Source organism: Cyprinus carpio, chromosome B6, assembly GCF_018340385.1.
Source record: "Cyprinus carpio isolate SPL01 chromosome B6, ASM1834038v1, whole genome shotgun sequence".
NCBI lineage: Eukaryota > Metazoa > Chordata > Actinopteri > Cypriniformes > Cyprinidae > Cyprinus > Cyprinus carpio.
This window is the reverse complement of record NC_056602.1, coordinates 19,028,613-19,047,439: the sequence shown is the minus strand read 5'-3', so window position 1 is coordinate 19,047,439 and position 18,827 is coordinate 19,028,613. Positions and strand designations below refer to the sequence as shown.

Below are 18,827 nucleotides of genomic sequence, written 5' to 3'. Positions count from 1 at the left end.
CAAGAATTAATTAATACACTTTATAAGCAGGATACAGGACAATAAATGCAAAGACACGTACACAGGGAAAGAAAAAATCACTGCGCCTTCAATAAATTTGAAATAACTACCAGTAGTGAGAGCCAACATATGGCAAAGGAAAATAACTAAGATCATATGCACATAAAATGTTCAAAACATTCTGAAAGACATTATAAAGTTAATACTTGCTGTCCTGAATTTTGCCTTTTCTAAATGCTGGACTGTTAAAAAAAAAAAAAAAAGGAGAGAGAGAGAGAAAGAATATTCTAAATCTTCTCTGATTGGCCACAGGAGTCTGACTTAATTGAAACCTTCTGTATGGCACGAAGAATTCTGGGACTTTGGCATTTTCCCAAGAATCCTCAGAATGTTAGTTTTTTAGCCTTTCTCTCTCTCTCTCCTTCTCTCTCTCTTTTTTTGTTTTTCTTCGCTCTTTCTTTTTCTCCTTCTCTCCGCTCTTGCTCTTTTTCCCCCTCATCCAGCGGTGTCTTACATCAGCTTACTGTGCCTGAAGTGAGATCTGAAAGAGAGGTTCGGAGTGAAAGAAAAAGCCTTGTTTTTATCCTCCTAATTCCACACACATTACTTGGAATTAAGAAATCCTTGGACAAATGGTTTGAAAACAGCAGCCCAAGCAGTAAGTTTGGATACTGTCTCTTCTTTTTTTTTTTTTTTTTTTTTTTCTTTTTTTTTTTATTAAAGAAAGTTCGATACTTTCCTTTGTTGGATTCAAGAGAATATGTATATGATTGATTATAATGGCGTTAAGATTACTGAACGTGTATTAGTGCTGTTCCGTTGTTTTTTTGTTAAAATTTTTGCATAGGACAGCCACTGTTTGCATGGCAGACTAAAATAGCGGATAGCAGAGCGACTTGATCCAGAGAACGTTTGCAAAACAGCTGTTCTGAATTGACTTTTTAACAAGGTACTTATCGTATGTTCTAGCTTGTTAAATTTCACGAAAGTGTACTCAAAATACTTGATTTTGCTCGGAAATTATGCATAACTAGAGCCTATTAGTTCCTCTTGTTGTCCCTCAGGACTGTCTTCCTCTTATTTCCTTCCCTTTTCTATCCAGCTTTGTAAAATGTGCCTCTTTCATAGTTGTCAGATTAAGAATACAAATTTTGTATTATAAAGCTTTCTATAAATTAACATGAGGATGCTATTTCCTATTCATTCTAATGAGTTTGAATGGTGGTTGTGATACACACACACACACACAATTTAAGTACAGTGGCTAAAATATCTGTAAGAAGTATTTAGACAGTTGAGCCTCTCTTAAAAAATGTATAATATTTTTAACATTTTGATAAGCACACATTTTCAGCAAAACAGTTCACAAAATTTAAATAGGCCTAGTTTTAGATTATGAAACATACTGTTCAAAATTATGATGCAAAGTATTTAGACTTTTTTTTCCCTCAAACCTAGTATAATCATCATAAATTCTGAATTTACACCAGTTGTTGCCTGCTAGGACCACCTGTGTGAACTTGAGGTGAAACGACTTCATACATCCTCTAAAAATCACCTTGAGACAGATTGGTTTATGAAAAAAAAGCTGATTTGTTTGTTACTTGTTTTGAGATTTTTAAATGTAATTTCAATACTTTTGAGGTCACAGTATATCCTTCCACTGTGTAACAGTACCTGGTGTGTGTGTAGGTGTCACTACTGGTGTTACACAGTGATGACCTTTCCATGATTCATCTGAACTGTGTATGGTCAGTTTATCTTAATTTACGTAAGCATTTAAGAATCCAAAGCTTTCATTTAAGCCAAAGCTGTTTTTATTTTTAATGTTTGTTTTTTTTTAATCTCAGCAAATGGCTGATCGGTGTGTCAAGATAATGAATACAATTAAAATTTTAAGTAATATTGCTTTAAATCGTTTGCTTCATATTCACAGTATGTAATTCAGCTACCTGCCCAATGCAATAAGAGTCAATGAAGAATTTCAAGCCTGATTGAGGGATAATTTATGTGTAATTCAGCTTCGTGCTCACATATCTTTTGGATGCGAGCAGGGTAAGGAGTTATAGAAATCCTGTATGACAATATCTTCAATATCTTTCAGACCGCTTGGTGGATAAAGAGACGGCACAGAGACTGCTGATACATCGAATAACTCTGAATACTTCATTTTAAGCCAAGCCTTTAGTACTAATATGTGTAGTACCGTATTAAAGCATTTACATATTTTTGTGATGCTTACATTGCAAAGCTATCAGTAATTAATATTGAGTCATTGTACACTGCATTATAATTTTACTTTGAGTTTAATATGGGACTGTGAAACCATTCATCCATTCAACCATTCTTTTTAACTTTAGATTTGGTTGCAGGTAATTTAATACTCTATTTCTTACAAAAAAAGATCAGAAAAGGCTTCACTTCTCTCACTTGTTACACTGATGTAAGATTTTGAATAGGTAACAGAATATGTTTGTGTCCATATACCTTATACTTCTCTTATTCTTCCTCCTTAACCTGAATTAGTCTGAATATACAAAGAGGAAAAAAAATATGTAGTGTATGCGTTTTTGCATGTAATGAAAACATATATGAAAACTATCTGTATTGCATGGCAGACTGTTTTTAACGTATAATATAAAAGCAGCCCTCTTAATCATAATATATATATATATCTTAAAAAAATTAAATTTAGTTAGCATTAAAGTTTTTTTAGCTTAAATCTGTTTTTTTTTTTTTTTATTTTTTGTAAATATGTTTCATTGATGTTTCAGGAAGAAAGCACCCACTGCTTGCTTTGAGTCTTGTATGATTCATGCAACACTTCGTAAACTAACTGTTGCTTTCAGAAAGGAAATGGAAAAGGTTTTTTCCACTGGCGGAGTTGTTAGGTGTAATTTAAGTCAGAAAGCTCAGGAGACAGTATATGATACATTCCAGTGTGTTTTGTGCAGGTGCACAGATGAAGTTTACCAGAATTTTGTTCATACAGTTTTGCCCAATATGACACACTTGTTTAAAAAGACAAAATGACATTTTTCAGTCACATGTGTTACCCCAAATAGGTTAGAAAGAAAAGTAGAAAACATCTACTCATCACAAAACTCATGATACTGTAACATGTGTCATTGCATCTGTTTTTGCTATCACCTGGCTCTAATTTTGCTGGAACTGCCATTTGATTTGGATTTATGCATTTCCATGAAAGTAAAATATCTGCAATGCTATGACCATTGCTTTAGGGAGGAATGAAAGAGGTTTCAAATGAAAAACATATGTTCTCTTCATACCTAAATTTACAGGTGTGTGAATATCAGCCTGGCAAATAAAATCCATTCACTCCAGTGGTACGTCGTATGCCAGATAAAGTGCACTATTGTAGTTGTGCTCATTTCAGATCTGAATTACACTAAGCTGCACTCTATTAAGCTACACTGAAAAAAAATGCTGTAGAAATTGCTGGTAAATTTCACAAAAAATGGCAAATAACGCATTGAAGTAAACATGAAATTTTAAGGTAGGAAAAACTGAAATAGTGTTTTGTTTTAAAGCATACTCCAATAATCTTTTTTTACACTGTAGAAATGTTTGGAGTTAGTGTCATCTACTTCTGAAGTAAGTCTCTAAAATGTGCAAGATTTTGAAATGCATGATTGTGAAGTTCTCACTGCCATCATTTTTTGAAGCCTATGATAAAAAAATCCTGAGAGTTAATTGCAGTGAGCAGTGAAGGGAGGCTCTACAGCATAACCAAAAGTGCATATAGTTGTCTTGAAAGGTGGCGTTTGAAGAGCCCTTCACTGTCATTTTTGGGTTATTTGGTTGGTTAAGTGACGATCTCAGATCTTGGAACGCTCTCACTTACAGGGCCACAAATTGAAACCAGATTTTGACACTGATGTGCAATGAGATTTAATTGAGGCCTTTAGATAAAGTAGGACCTATCTATCTTCCAGTCCATATGAAACTGTCGTTAGCTTATGTGCTGTATTCTATAATGAGAGACTGTTTAGAGATAGGATTTGTTTATGTTCAGAACAAAGTTTATAGGAAAACTATTAATTAATTTAAAACCTGCATATACTCTTTTATTGTAAATTATAAAAAATCTCTAGTTTTTGTTAAAACTTAAATGCAACATCATATTTAATATATAATATTCTACTATATAATTATTTTAGTGATGAAAAATAGTATAGTATGACCTAAAAACGAATGTAACTTCATTTTGATTTAATAGAATATTCTGTAATATACAAATATAAATTAATACATTATTTTAATGACTTACCAAGACTTCTGTAACACAGATGTGTGATGATTTTTAATTAAGGCCTTAAGATATGAGCTATATGTCCTCCAATCTGAAGTTGGCATTTAGTTTATTTGCTGTATTCTTAAAGCAGGGACTGGTTAGATTTAAGATTTGTTTATGTCTAGAACAAAACTTCTATGGAGACTTAAAAATATGTTACCTTCGATAATACAATATAATTTATAATTATTTTAATGACTTTACCAGATATTGAGATTGATGTGTTATGATATTTAATTAAGACCTTTAGATGTGACCTACTGTATCTGTCTTTCAGTCTAAAGTTGTCATTTAGCTTCTCTGCTAATGAGATACCGGCTAATGTTAGAGTTAGTATTTGTTTGTATAGGAAAAAGCTTGTATGGAGACTATTAATTTAGTTAAACCTACAGTACATAAACTTTCATTGTTACATTTTTGTTAAATTTGGTATAACTTCAATATAATATAATATGCTGTAATATAAACAATATATATGTATGTTTGAATGATCTTTGAAGTGTAAGCATCATATCAAATTACAATTATCTCTGTCCATCCTGAAAAAAGTTGACCCCTTTAAATATTAAAACATGGCTCAAGTATCCTCGATGTGGCACAGGAAAAAGTGCAGGACGATAAAAGCTTTGCATATGAAGTGCGATTTTCTCTTTATTGCTGTGGTTTTCACAGCACATTAAGAAAACACTTACCTGTAAAATCCAGCATTCATCCCAAATGTTAATTTAACTGTAAAAATGGAGTAGCTTTTGGAGACATACCTAGCTATGAGCTCCACTATTTAAATTCAAAGAGCACACTGTGTCCTCATTGCAAAATCACTGACACTATTTTTGACTTTCATTTCCTTTTTCCTGATATGGGCCTCATGCTGTTTATGAGGTAGCCAGGCTCTGTGCGAGGCCGCGTTTTTACTTTAAAAGCTATCTTCACCTATTGCATGTGAATGATGTTGACTAAAGCACCTAGAAGACGTGTAATGTGTAATTGACTCGTTTTGCCAAGTTGCACTGAAGAGCCAGTATTGTGGTTTGGAATCGGCTAAATCCTACTATATTTACACTTAGAGGTCTCACAAGGGCCACAGCCTTCGTGTGCACTATCGGCCCTCTGTACTGCGAGTTGTTGTGTTTAATAAGGTCCTTCAATTCACTAATGGTTTTTCTTTAAATACTTTTATCAGATAAAAAAGATGTTTTAGTGTGATTTCCTGAAATTATATTTTCTCAATAATGGTATTTTAGCTTGTTACTGAGAGTCTGTTTATGGTTAGAATATCAGGAATAATGGGAAAACTGATTTCCCACCACCAAACTACTATTAAACAGACACAATTTTTATTTATTTTTTTCCCTTTCTTATTTTAAGTTTTCCTAACTCTGGTATACTAATTACCCCAATTGGAATTATACCTTTTTTATATACTTGCAAAATATTATTAACATGAAAAATATATATTAATAATCAAACTGGCTTCTAAGATGTTTAATTGTTTTACTATTCATTCACAGTACCTTTTGTTCTGAAGAAAATACAGTATTTAGAGCAGTTGAGCACAATAGTCTGCAGAATTAATTTGAAATAAATATTTCTAATGACAGCTCTTGTTGTTTTTTCTAAATGGAATCACTACTTCATAATATTTTTTTTTATTCTTTTTGACTTGACTAATTAATTGTCTTGTTAAAAACTAATGCAATGTTCTTGTGAGATTATTTATTACTATTATTTAAAGCATCTAAATGTGAAGTTTTTGCAGGCTTTTGTTGCACTGCAAATTTTTCCCATTCAACCATTATGAGTGAAATTTCAGATAATTATTGTTAATACACTTATGCATATGTCTGACACTTTTACCCAAAGTGTAATTATTTTTATGAAGAGTTCATTTGCAAAAATCATGTTTTTTCACTGTGCATTCCAATTAATCTCAATCAAACTGCAGTTGGGTTATTTTGATTAGGTTAAAAAATTACAGCTAACACAATAAATCTCAATAAAAACATGATAACATAATAAAAAAAAAAAAAAAAAAAAACATGATTTCATAGAAAATTAAAAAAAAAAAAAATTTGCAAATACATTTTACAAGTCCATGCATTCCCTGGGAATTGACCTATGAACTTGTATTTTCATAGCACCATTCTGTTCCAGGTATTCTTTTGTAATATGCATACTAATGTATCAAATATGAGATTAGAGAATTGTTTAGTTTAGTCAGCATCTTAAAGTCAAGTGAAATTAAAGGTTCTAGTAACACTTTACAATAAGGTCTTATTTGTTAACATTAGAGTTAATGCATTAACTACCCTGAATTAACAATGAGTAATTCATAGCTTTTTATTTTATTTAATAACATGTGTAATTTAAATTAATATAAGTACATGTGTTCATTGTTTGTTTGTTAGTTCAGCGTTCATCAATTAATGTTAAGCGATGCAGCTTTTGATTTAAAAATGACTCATTATTTTGAAATTAACATGAAATAAATGCTGTAGAAGTATTGTTCATTGTTAGTTCAATGATGGTAACAAATGAAACCTTATTGTAAAGTGTTTCATTAATAAACACTGTGTGCTAGTAAGTATCAAAAGTTCATCTAAGATGGCAAAAGTGTTTTTTTTTTCTTTCTCCAGAATTCCATGTGAAATATTCCTCGCATTAAGCCATTAAAACAAATATACTAGGAAAAAATCATGATGGATCTTCTTTGAGTTGGTGTGGCAAATGCACTTTTTCGGTGAAACAGAGATTAAATCATGCGGGAGATCTGAATGTGTCCTGATTTCATTCCACTTATCTAAGGCTTATGTTTCTAAGATTTATTAACTGAACCTCAGGGCTAGTAAACAGTAACCGCTCTAAACCCCTTCAGGAAAACTGTCAAAAAAGAGTATCATAAAAAAACTTTCTTATGTTAATAAAGGCAGCATTTATTTGATTAATAATACTGAAAGACATTTTATACAGTTTATGCAATATAACACTTTTCTATTTTAATATATTTTATGTTTTTTAATTTTTTTAATTTATGTTTATATTTTAAATGTAATTTATTCATTTGACCTGTGGTCAAAGCCATTACTCCACTCTTTAGTGTCCCATGATCCTTCAGAAATAATTTTAATATGCTGATTTGGTGTGCAAGAAATATTTCTTATGGTCAGTGTTGAAAACAGTTGGACTGATTAATATTTTTGTGGGAAGCATGATCAATTTTTTCAGGGTTTGTCTATGAAAAGAAAGTTGCAAAAATTTTTTTGAAATAATTTAATAATCTTACTTAAAAATACTGACCCCATTTTTTTTAGTATTGTGTGTGTGTTTCTTATGCTAAGTGACTTCGTATACATTTAATGCAGATTATTTAAATTATAATGTCTTCTTTGAAGTGTATGAAGCATGGCACAGGATTTAGCAAGCTGCAGCATGAGCTTTCCTTTTAAAATTCCTTAGAGTCGCTGGTAAAATGATTTTAAACATTCCAAAGTACTTGGGTGACACAAATGAACAGTTGCTAAATATAACGTGCCAGTCTTCAAATGGTCCTGTCTGAAAGTCTGAAGTGTCTGAAATTTTAAAAACCATCCATATTCTGCAATGTTTACCTACTTTGTCTTCTCAAGATATGTGTTTAGGTCACGACACCTTTATAATGCAGTATACTACTAGCATACACATACACTAACAGGTTTTAGAGACAAATCTCTTATTACTTCCCCTGTTGTGCCCCGTCTGCCCGTGTCCGCCCGTGTCCCCTTCAATTATTCTCATCTGTCTCCTTGCAGGACCACTCAATGTGAACATTTGAGGAATGGCCTCGTAGGGCTGGTACCAATTCCAAACACAGCAGGCTGTTTAATCATATATTATGCTGTAAATGTGTGGAGCACATATGAATGCTTCGGAGGCAACCGTCCAGTAATTCCACATGTTGACTACAGTCTCGGTGTGACCTAGAACATCTGCTCTGTTCACACTCTGCCTGAAGTATGTTTTAGCATGAAGGTCATAAATTGAGGGACCTAAACTACCACATGTTTCTGTGGAGTACGGGAATACTTGAGCGACCTTTTGAAATACATTTGAAAGTAATAAACTCCCAACATACACATACACATTAATAAAAAGTTTGATAATTAAGATTTTTTAAAATGTTTTTGAAAGTCTTGTATGCCCACCAAGGCTGTATTTATAAGATAATAAATACAGTAAAAACAGAAATATTATTATTTATTCCTGGGATGGCAAAACTGAATTTTCAGAAGCTTTTATTCCGTACTTCAGTGTCACATGATCCTTCAGAAATAATAAAATTTTGCTGATTTGGTGCTCAAAAACATAACTGATTGTTATCATTGTAAACTGCTTAATATTCTTGTGGAAATCATTATACAAAAAAAATTTTGTGATACACAAAACCTGGGGTAAGTGAGAATTATAAACAAACAAATAAATACTTTTATTCAGCAAAAAGTATGTAAAAATGTTTGAAAGCAACATGCAAAATATTACAAAGGATTTTTTTCAAATAAATGCTGTTATTTTGAACTGTTAATCAGAGAATCCTAAAAAATATGTATTTAAGTTTCCACAAAAAAAACAAGCATTCAGCAACTCATATTATATGAGCATATTATATTGATTTTCGAAGGATCATGTGACACTAAAGGCTTTGCCGTCACAGGAATAAATTACATTTTCAAATTGTAATAATATTTCACAATATTCCTGTTTTTACTGTATTTTCTTATTCAAATAAATATAGCCTTGGTGTGCATTAAAGACCAAAACTTTTTAAAATATTAATTATTCTGAACTTTTGACCGGTAATTTAATACTGCATTTTGGATACAAATGACACCTTAGTGTTATCCATTATCAGTATTTAACAGCTTTACTAACCCGGTTTACTGGAACCTAAATTTATCACCAATTAGTATTCTTAAAGTGGTCATATGATGCTATTTTAAAGATTGGTGTATTTGGTGTAACAGAATATGTTGACATGCTTTAATGTTCAAAAAACACATTATTTTTCAAATACTGTACATTATTGTAGGTCCTATATGCCCCGCCTCTCACACATCGTTTTCTACAAAGCCCCTCCTTCCGACAAGCACAGTCTGCTCTGATTGGCCAGCTGACCTAGTGCATTGTGATTGGCCGAACACCACAAGCACTCGTCTGAAATGTAATGCCCCTTTCCAAGACAGTTAATAATGTCCTTAGTTTTACCATCAGTTCAAGCCCAAAAGTGGAACAGAATCGCATGACAGACACAGTGATGATGCTCCTATGTATTTGCAGTACACAAGCCGTGATTAAGAAAGCTGACTCCACTGTGATGTGACCCTGTCTCTCTCTCTCTCTCATGCAAACACACACACACACAATGCGATACTCTACACAGGCACAAAACTCGGTGCAAATACTTAAACTATTAAGAAAACATACTTACATTAGCTGATTCAGAATAAGTCCCAGATTGTCATAGCAAAGTCAGAATTGACCCATTTTTTTTTTTTAGAAATAACCTTTGCACAGCCAGCCTTGTAGGCTACTCTCCTAGGTTCACAAAAATGTTGTCCATAAAATGTGTTGCACAAATTTGAACATCTGGGTTGTGCTGTTCTGTTGTAAATAAATCTTAACCAATGATTCCTCATTACAGTGCTTTTGCAGAGAAACACACAGCGTCTCCCTGACATGGCTGCATCAATACTACTGCGGTTCCTGAAACCACACCTACATTCTTTGCATGAACATTTGGGGTGGCCTTACACAAATATTTCCACATCGTGACGTAGACATGTGGGGCGTGTTTGAATGAGGTGTTTTAGCCCGGTCTGGATCAGCCTTCTCTTTTAGATAGAATAAATCCTTTTGTGGGAGACTTTGAGCTTTGTAACTCTGCAGATCTTATCCATGCACAAATAGCTACATAGCACACTAAAGAAAAGGAAAAATAAAAATCGCATCATATGACCCCTTTAAAGACAATACACAATACAATAATAAATACAATAATGCTATGCAATATAATATTGTATTTGCAGTGGCATTAACTGACAATATTCTGATATCTCTGAAATGTTAAAAAAAATAAGTTTTTAGTTCTTTGGGGATTGGGGTTTTGAGTTTTTGAAATTTTGGAATGTTAATTTGGGAAATGATGGCTAAATAATGCGCTGTAGAATCGGTATGCACTGCAGCAAGTAATTGAGGGTCCTTGTAACCCAGGTCATGACTGCTCTTTCCCGTGTGTGTGGTATCCCCTCTGCTTGGGAGTTCACAAAGAGGTTTGCAGAGTCACACGTGTTAACCAAACAGGTTTGTCCCTAGGGAGACAAAGCACATTTATAAGAGCCACCATAAAAAGGAAGAACTGAGTTGTTTCTCATTATTGAGCTCTCAGAGCCCTGCCCCTCTCGAAATCACTTCACAGTGTTCTTCAGTGTTCTTTTGTTTTGTTTTTGTTTGTTTCATTTGTTTAGTGTTTTGTTTAGATTTTTATTTTGTTTGTTTTATTTAGTTTTTTGTTTTATTGAGGTTTTTTTTATTGTTTTTTTATTGTTAAAGGTTTTGTTTAATTGAATTTTTGTTTGTTTCATTTCTTTGTTGTTGTTTAGATTTAAGTGAAGTTTTTTGTTTTGTTTTGTTTTTTGTTTTTTTGTTTTGTTTTGTTTTGTTGCAATAGGGCCCAAGAATCTGTGTAGCCATAATGTGGAGCCTGCATATACAAACACAGCAATGATTTTAACAATGATTCAATAACTCTTCTGCTAAGCAATGTGGTTGTTCAGCCAAAATGGCTTTAACTGCAGCTCAACCAATCATAATCAAAGACCGAATCTATCTATTTTATGACATACAATGAAATTCATTCATTCTTACTGTGACAGAAATGTCCAAATACTTTGGAGAAACTCTATAATATACATGAAGTACAAATGATGGTGGTCGACCAAAGTCACATTAAACTTTATTATCATACACTTAGGGAGTTCCTTTGATTAGTGTGCCTTATTACCGTAGTGAATGTTCAAAGCGTGTGTTGTATGTTGAGTCTATGAGGCCTGTGTCTGTCTTTTAAAACCTCTTTGAAATGCTCAAACTTAAATGAGGCAGAAGAGGCAGAAATCTGCCTGATGATCACACATGTTCATGTTATATAGGGCACTCCTACTTGAATCCTGTGAGGAGAGTTTTGTTTGGCTGATGATGAAGGCCTTTCTTGGCTTCTTGCAGTCTCCAGCAGAGATCCAAAGTCACTTTTGTCCGAACCTTAAAGACTTTAAGCTGAACTTGAATAACTTTGATAAATGTGCATGCTGCTGTTTCAATTATAAAATGCATGTTTAGTTTAGTATAACAAAGATTGATTACTGAAGACATCATTATTAAAAATGATGGTTTTCCAGTTTACACTTTATGGTTTTACAAGATTGGTTGCATTTAGTAATAGACATTGTGTATCATAATGAAAAATTACGCTTTTCCATTCAATTACAATTAATTTGCTCCAAGAATATAGCACACAATTAGTATGGACCAACTTTTATATGTAGTGGTTTTTATATATATAGTTATTTAGCATATAGATTGTAATAGTTGACTAATAAACCTGGCATTGTGTAATACGTTGTGTAATGTTGCTGACTAATTGGACAAATTTCTTTGTTGCTTTTTATACATCGCTTTGGATAAAAGCGTTTACTACATGCATAAATGTAAATGAAGTTTTTTCGTCTTAAAACTCCTCTTACCATTCTTTGTAATTACACAGAAAATAACTTTGATGGGTTTTGAATGAATTGAGAGTGAGTTCATATGATGATATTTTTTAATCAATTATTCCTTTAATTTTATGTTACATAACTTGTCATGAATCATGTGTTGAGACATTTTCAAGGAGCCAGGACAGTCATGCACAGTTAAAAGCAGTGAGTAATCCTTGCGTTTGTTTACAATCCAGCATGTACATTTCATTTTCTCCATTATAATTAAAGCTAATTTAGTTTTAGTCTGCAGCATCTGTCTTTATAAGACTAAGTATAGTTTACTGAATGAAATCGGCATGTAAAATTAGAGTTTTGTACAATATATCCTGACATTACAGACCCCTAATTATGTGTCATAAGAAATTTTGTTGTCCGCTGGTTCTCGAAAACATACATGTTGTGTAATAATAATGTAGTAAGCAAGTACTATTTCACATTATGATCAGTAAAGGTGGGAGTGATATTTTGACTGAACTGGTCATCCATATTGGCACTAACACACTCTCTGAGGTAACGTCTGACCCACAGTCAGACACTCCACATCCCCTGGTCAGTTTTTTTTTTTTTTTTTATGTTAAGGCCAGAAACATACTGTATGCAAGTAGACAAATGCAGACATGAATTCTTGGCCAATGCATTGAAATTGTGCATTTCATTAAAATATTATTACTCTGGCGGTCACAAAAAACGGTATTCAAGGAAGCAATGGATATATTCAAATATTTGCGACATTTAATCAACTGCTATCATTCAGGTTTTTGTGTAATGCTAAGAATGTCATACATATATGGTGATGAATTGCTGTCTGAGAGATTTAAAATAGAAATCATGCATGAAATCATAATTAAAATTGGTAAAAGTGCATTCATATTCATTTGTGTGTTTTACCGTTAAATCGGTTTACTTTTTAATAGCTCTCACTGTTGCTGTGTTTTGTTAAAATTTTACATAACAGTATCTTTTCCTGATGTTCCAGTTAAAATGAAAATGAGAGATTCTAAAAACTTTGCCAATGGAACAAAATACACATACAGTCTATATAAGATATATTCACACATTGCAAACATGTACTGTATAGTGTTGGGCAAGACTGTGTAGTTAACTAAATTAACTACTCTAGAGTGGAAATAGCTAAGCTAAGCTGAAAGCTACTCTTACAGAAAGAAGCTAGTAATGGTAGAACACAATACCTCAGATGATGCCCTGAAACAACATTCAAAACTACCAAACTTTGCTATATGTTTGATCACAACATTATAATCATGATTGCTGTTAATAGTGTTAATAGTAATGTTGAAACTTAAATTTTCTGTAAAGCTGCTTTGCAATTATACAAATAAACTTGAATTTTATTAAAAAGTATTTTGAGCTACATTTAAGCTACTTTATATTGTCTATAAATATAAAATATGTAAATATGAACCATTAGAAGGTAATCTGTTAAAGGAATTGCACTTTAGTATAATTTTGTGTGCAAAACTGAATATAATGTTTCCAGACATTATTGCAATTGAATGAAAAGGTCTTAAACTGTAGATTAAATTTATAGTAAATGCACTTTGCATTTTTTGGCCATCTTAAGTAGGACTTAAGTACATCTTTATATGAAATTTCAGTTACACTTTAGAATAGGGAACACATCACTTTTAATTAAGAGTTTTCCCTCAATAAACTGCTCATTTGCTGCATATCAACAGATAGTAAGAAAGTTTTTAAGTTTAGGTATGGGATTAAGGGATCTAAAATATGGTCATTCAGGATAAGGCATTATTATGAGCTTTATACATGGCCAGTATTCTAGTAATATGCATGCCAATAAGCAGCTACATTTGGTATTTTTTTGTTTTTTATTATTGGATATTGTTATAGTGTTATGTATGATGTTATGGGAAGAATTTAGGTTAACGTAAAATATACTTTAATATATATTTTTATAGAAACTTTTATGTCAGGTATTTAAATTGATTTATGATAATGAAGTTGCAATTAAAAATAGTACATTTAAAATTTTTGCAGTGTTCCATTTTTTTCCTAACCTTTTTATAGCATACTTTAAACTAAGACATCTGCATAATCTATCAGTGTAAATATGAATGTTAAAAAGCGCTGGCTAGTTTTATTGTGTGTCTGTGTTTGCTCAAAATTCAGACTTTCATAAAAGGCTATGTTGATGGCCAGTAGTTAAAGTAAACCCAGAGAGAATGTATTTTCTCTTTGAACTCTTTGTAAAGTTTTTCTCTCCTAGCCACAATGCCTTATGAAGTTTTCCCATAGTTGTTGCTGTTCTCACGTCAGTATAATAAATATGGAAATTCCATTATGCTCTGCAGGCAATTACTTCATCTTTACTGACCAAATTAAAACCATCGCCTCAAAATAACAACAACCTGTTTTCCCATTAAATTTGTGTCATGGCTCAGTGCCTTTTCATAATTGGAGAATAAAAACTGAAAGGATGAAGACAGTTCTCAAGATAACAGATTTGCAGAATATGGAATGTAAATGAGATTATTAGCTTTTCAGACACTCATTTTTAAGGTGTGGGTGGTTCGTTCCAAACTTGAATTATGTTCTTTCTTGTGTGGAACACAAAAAAAGATATTTTGAAGCCCATACAATGAAAGTTCATGGAGTAAAAAACATCATTGTGCCCCACTGGCTGCCATTGTATGGGTGGGGAAGTTTAAAATGCCATACTGACATGATGATAAATACTGACAATATTGTTTTAATGTGTAAATACTGACGCCATTTAAACCTGGGCTGAAACTTGCTGAACGATTGTTAGGGTATAGTTGATTCCTCTTTAAGTTGTATTAAGGAGAAGTCATGTTAGAGCAGTTCCTAGATGTCTGTGGTGAAATGAAGTCATACATTTTATTTAACCATGTGTCTCATTCTCCAGGAATGAACGTCCCGTCTCCGCCTGAGATGAAGCAGCTTTGGAAGATGCTCTTTCCGCTCCTTATCCTCCTTTACCTATCAGGAGCTGTCAAGTCTCAAGTAAATCCAGGTAGATATATATTTATTTTTTCACTGTATAAAAATGAGATTAAATGACTCAAGCTGTAACTAAATGTACTAAATTTAATCATTAAGGTTTAAACATTAGGGTTTAATGGCTTACTCAACGGCACAATAATGGTGGTTTTAAACTTTGTAGGAACTTGAGGCCAAACTTTAACTACTAGTCTACAATATTATACTAATTGAACAGTTACAGTGGTGTGGACACTGGTGACATAAATATGCTCAATAACTGTGTTTCAGAAAGTCACTATGGAAATCAGTTGTTGTGGCAATGTGGTCACCATCTCCGATTTTATTGTCCATGTATTTAAGTTTTTCGAAAGGTCAGAGTGCTGCATGTTGCATTGTTATTTTTTGACTAGCTTTGAAACTGGCAGCCTTGTGGTTGCGATCAATCTACGTTTAAGGTCTGAATAGGGTCTGGAAGATGCCAAGATTCCATTCTGGTTCTCATGGCTTCTTCTCTTTTATCTGTGTCTTTCGACTTTAGCTTTCTCTCTCTAGCATGGGTGGTTTGCGGGGAGGAAAGTGTGATGTCAATGTGAGGTTCAATTATATTTTACAAGGAAACCAGAAGCCAGCTCACGGTGAGCAGCCGTACAGTAGAGACTAAAGCATAAGTCTGGAAAGCAGCTAATACCACCATGGCTGGAGGCAGTTTCTTCTGGGATCCCCCAGGATGAAAACCACACTGTGCTCTTGTACTATATTGGGCTGTGTTTCTTTATGAAGCAGATGAATTTGATTACCCAAGGTGACATTGCTTCCTTCCACCGATCATGTGTCAGTTTCCTCTGCCATATTTAAAAAATTAAGACTGTAGGCTGACATTAAAGACTGATAATGCATTGAGAATTAAAACATTTTTTGTATGTGTAGTGCAGTTTAAGGTTCAGAAGCATGCCACTGTAATATGACAAGGAATGCATAATGTTCTTTAATGGTTTCTTTTATAGCCATATTGTGCTTTAATGTATCGGAGAGGAGGATATGCCACTCAGTCCAGTCTGTTTAATTGTCAACTACAAAGTAGTGTTTGGCCTATTTCAAAGTAAACATGGAATATGTAAAATGCTTTGTTAAAAATCCCTCTGTGTGGTTTATGTGAAGGGAGTCTGAATTGTTTAAAAGTTTTTGGATGGCTTGTGGTACGAGCAAAAATAACAGAATTACACTCAGCTGTTCTGTTGCTGCCTCAATGTTCTGGATTGTTACTTTCCGGTCTGAAAGTATCTGAGAAAAGTGGGTGAAGGAATCCTGCCAAGCATTTTTACCCCAAAAACAAAAGAGAGAAGAAATTACATTTTGGAAAAGGAAAATTAATTATTTGGACCATTAAGTTTTTGATTTGTGACATTATTTTCATGACAATTAAGCAAAAAACATTCTCATATAACGTTGAAAACAGCATAATATTTAAATAATTTAAGTAAATTGTGTATAGGCATTTATACATAAGACATATTAGTAGTAAGAGGAATCATCGAGAATTTTTTTTTTTTTTTTTTTTTTTTTTTTTTTACATTTTACAATATTTACCTTTTTTTTTTTTTTTTTTTTTTTTTTTTTTTTTTTACCACACACGCTCTTGAGAAATTACACTTTACAGAAGGTTCCTGTACACTTCATATCAAAATACAGATATAATAGGACATAGTCACGACTGAAAAACAAATCACAGTCCTTAATTTTTTATTTTTTAAGTAATTATAAAAAATTGAATGCAAATTTTTTATTTTTTTTTGCACTTCAGCATCTGTTTATATTGTAGGGGTGCGGGACACTTCAGATTCTAGAGAGCATTTGATTGGACGGGAAGTTTGATGAGACGCTAAATTGCAGAGTGATGTCATCAAAATCATTGATCTATATCAGAAGTGAGAGACTATAAGTTTTGAATGCTTATATATTGTAAACATAGAATTTTGGAGCATACTAGCTTATAGATAACCGAAAGGCTAACATATTCATGCAAAAAGCCAAAAAACTTCAATTTTGATTTCATGGGGACTTTAACATACATAACATGTTCTTGAGAAATTACAAGTTTCATTAGATTCATTAATTCATTCATGAAGGGTTCATGTGCACTTCATTCTGAAAATACTGACTTGTCTCAACAAGCTCAATATTCATTACAATCTCCTTGTTGCTTTTTTTCTTTGCTTTTCTGTGCTGTGCTTTACAGTTTGGATCAATACACTACAGTGCTTTGTACCATTTCCTTAGCAATATATCATGGTATCCCATAATTGCTGCTGAATATTATTACTTCTCATCACAGACACTTAAAAAATCTTCAGTTTAGAATTTCTTTTTCACAGGCTGGCGGTTAGAAAGGAAAGAACACCATGCTAAAGGAGTGGTGAAATGTAACGGGATAGAGTCCATCACTCAAACCTCATTGAACTGCGTGTGAGCTCTGTGTGAGGATGTGACCTTGCTTTGAGTTTATTATTGAATGTAGCAGGAGCGCAAGCATGATTGTTTACAATGGATTCAACAATCAGACTGGAGTCTGTGGCTTGTACATACCAGACATTTTGACAACAGGAAAGTATATTGAAACAGCTTCAATTTCTTACTTTTTCCCCCTTTTTTTGCTCCAGAGGCTCTGTGTGTTTTTCAGATATTTGTTTCTGTAGCTTATAAGTCATGGCAGCAGACTTTCTCACATTTACAGTTTGGTATTCGACTAATTCAGTTAGGTGACAGAAGTTAATGACAGTGTTTCAGATAAATTGTATAAACGGTTGCTTTCCACGAAGGTGGTGAATTTCCGTTCTTTCCAGGAGAGAGATGCTGTAACCTCTTTAAATATCAGTTTTGCTCCTTCATATTTCCGCTGGAAAAAAGCTGCATTTTTTTCCTACTTCTGGAAAAGTGTGCTGCCGAACTCAGTAGCTATGGGATCTCCTCTGCCAACTTTCCTCTGTTTAAAATTCCCAAAGACTGTAGTTATACCATCCTACTCCCTGCTTTTTTCCACTTTGAGTAATAGACTCTTACTTTTTTCTACTGTAGAAAGAATGAAAAGAAAAAAATGCAAGTGCCTGTCCTAGCAGTTTACACGGCACAATTAAAAGTGTGTGTGTATTAGTATACATGTGTGTGTGCAAGGTTTTGGACCCTGTAGTTAGACAGCAAACATGGTGGAACAAATGTGCCATTCACAAGGACTGAAGATGGAAAAACTGGTTGGCAGGAGGGGGAAGTAAGCGCCACTCAGACCAATGAATTACTGCACAAGACCAGAGTGGCCCATAAGAGAAAGAGAGAGAGGAAGAGCAAAAGCCACAGTTTCTTCACACAACATGAGTATTTTTCCACCTTTCTAAAGTGAGGGATATTTTTAGACTCAGTAACTGAATGTTTACTCCGTCTGATAGTGAGGCTGTAACCATCCACTCTTGGAGAGTAGAAAAACATACACATAGCTGTGAATGTATGATTCTTTACAGATCTCTAATGGGCTGCATTTCAGATCAGAGCCTGTAAATTTGCACAAGCACTTTTTAGTTTAATTTTATTAAACTATTAATTAGTATTCACCACAAATTCAGTTTGTTGGTTTAATCATTGTGTGTACACTGCCTTATGTTCATATTTGCATATAATGTGAGTAATTTTTAAATCAAATATTGGACTGTTTTTTTTTTTATTGTGGCTTTGTGAAACAATTTGTCAATACACATATG

General features: G+C 33.1%; 1 protein-coding gene across 4 annotated transcripts in view; it reads left to right on the top strand.

The window, feature by feature from the left end:
- Nucleotides 1–462: 462 nt before the first annotated feature.
- Nucleotides 463–18,827, top strand: part of ddr2a (discoidin domain receptor tyrosine kinase 2a) — a 32,350-nt gene continuing 13,985 nt past the window's right edge. For all 4 annotated transcript variants that reach the window (XM_042726074.1, XM_042726072.1, XM_042726073.1 and 1 more), the window contains exons 1-2: nt 463–658; nt 15,005–15,112. In XM_042726074.1, the coding sequence (XP_042582008.1) occupies nt 15,007–15,112 (106 nt within the window). In that variant the 5' untranslated portion in view covers nt 463–658; nt 15,005–15,006. The remainder of the gene's footprint in view (nt 659–15,004; nt 15,113–18,827) is intronic.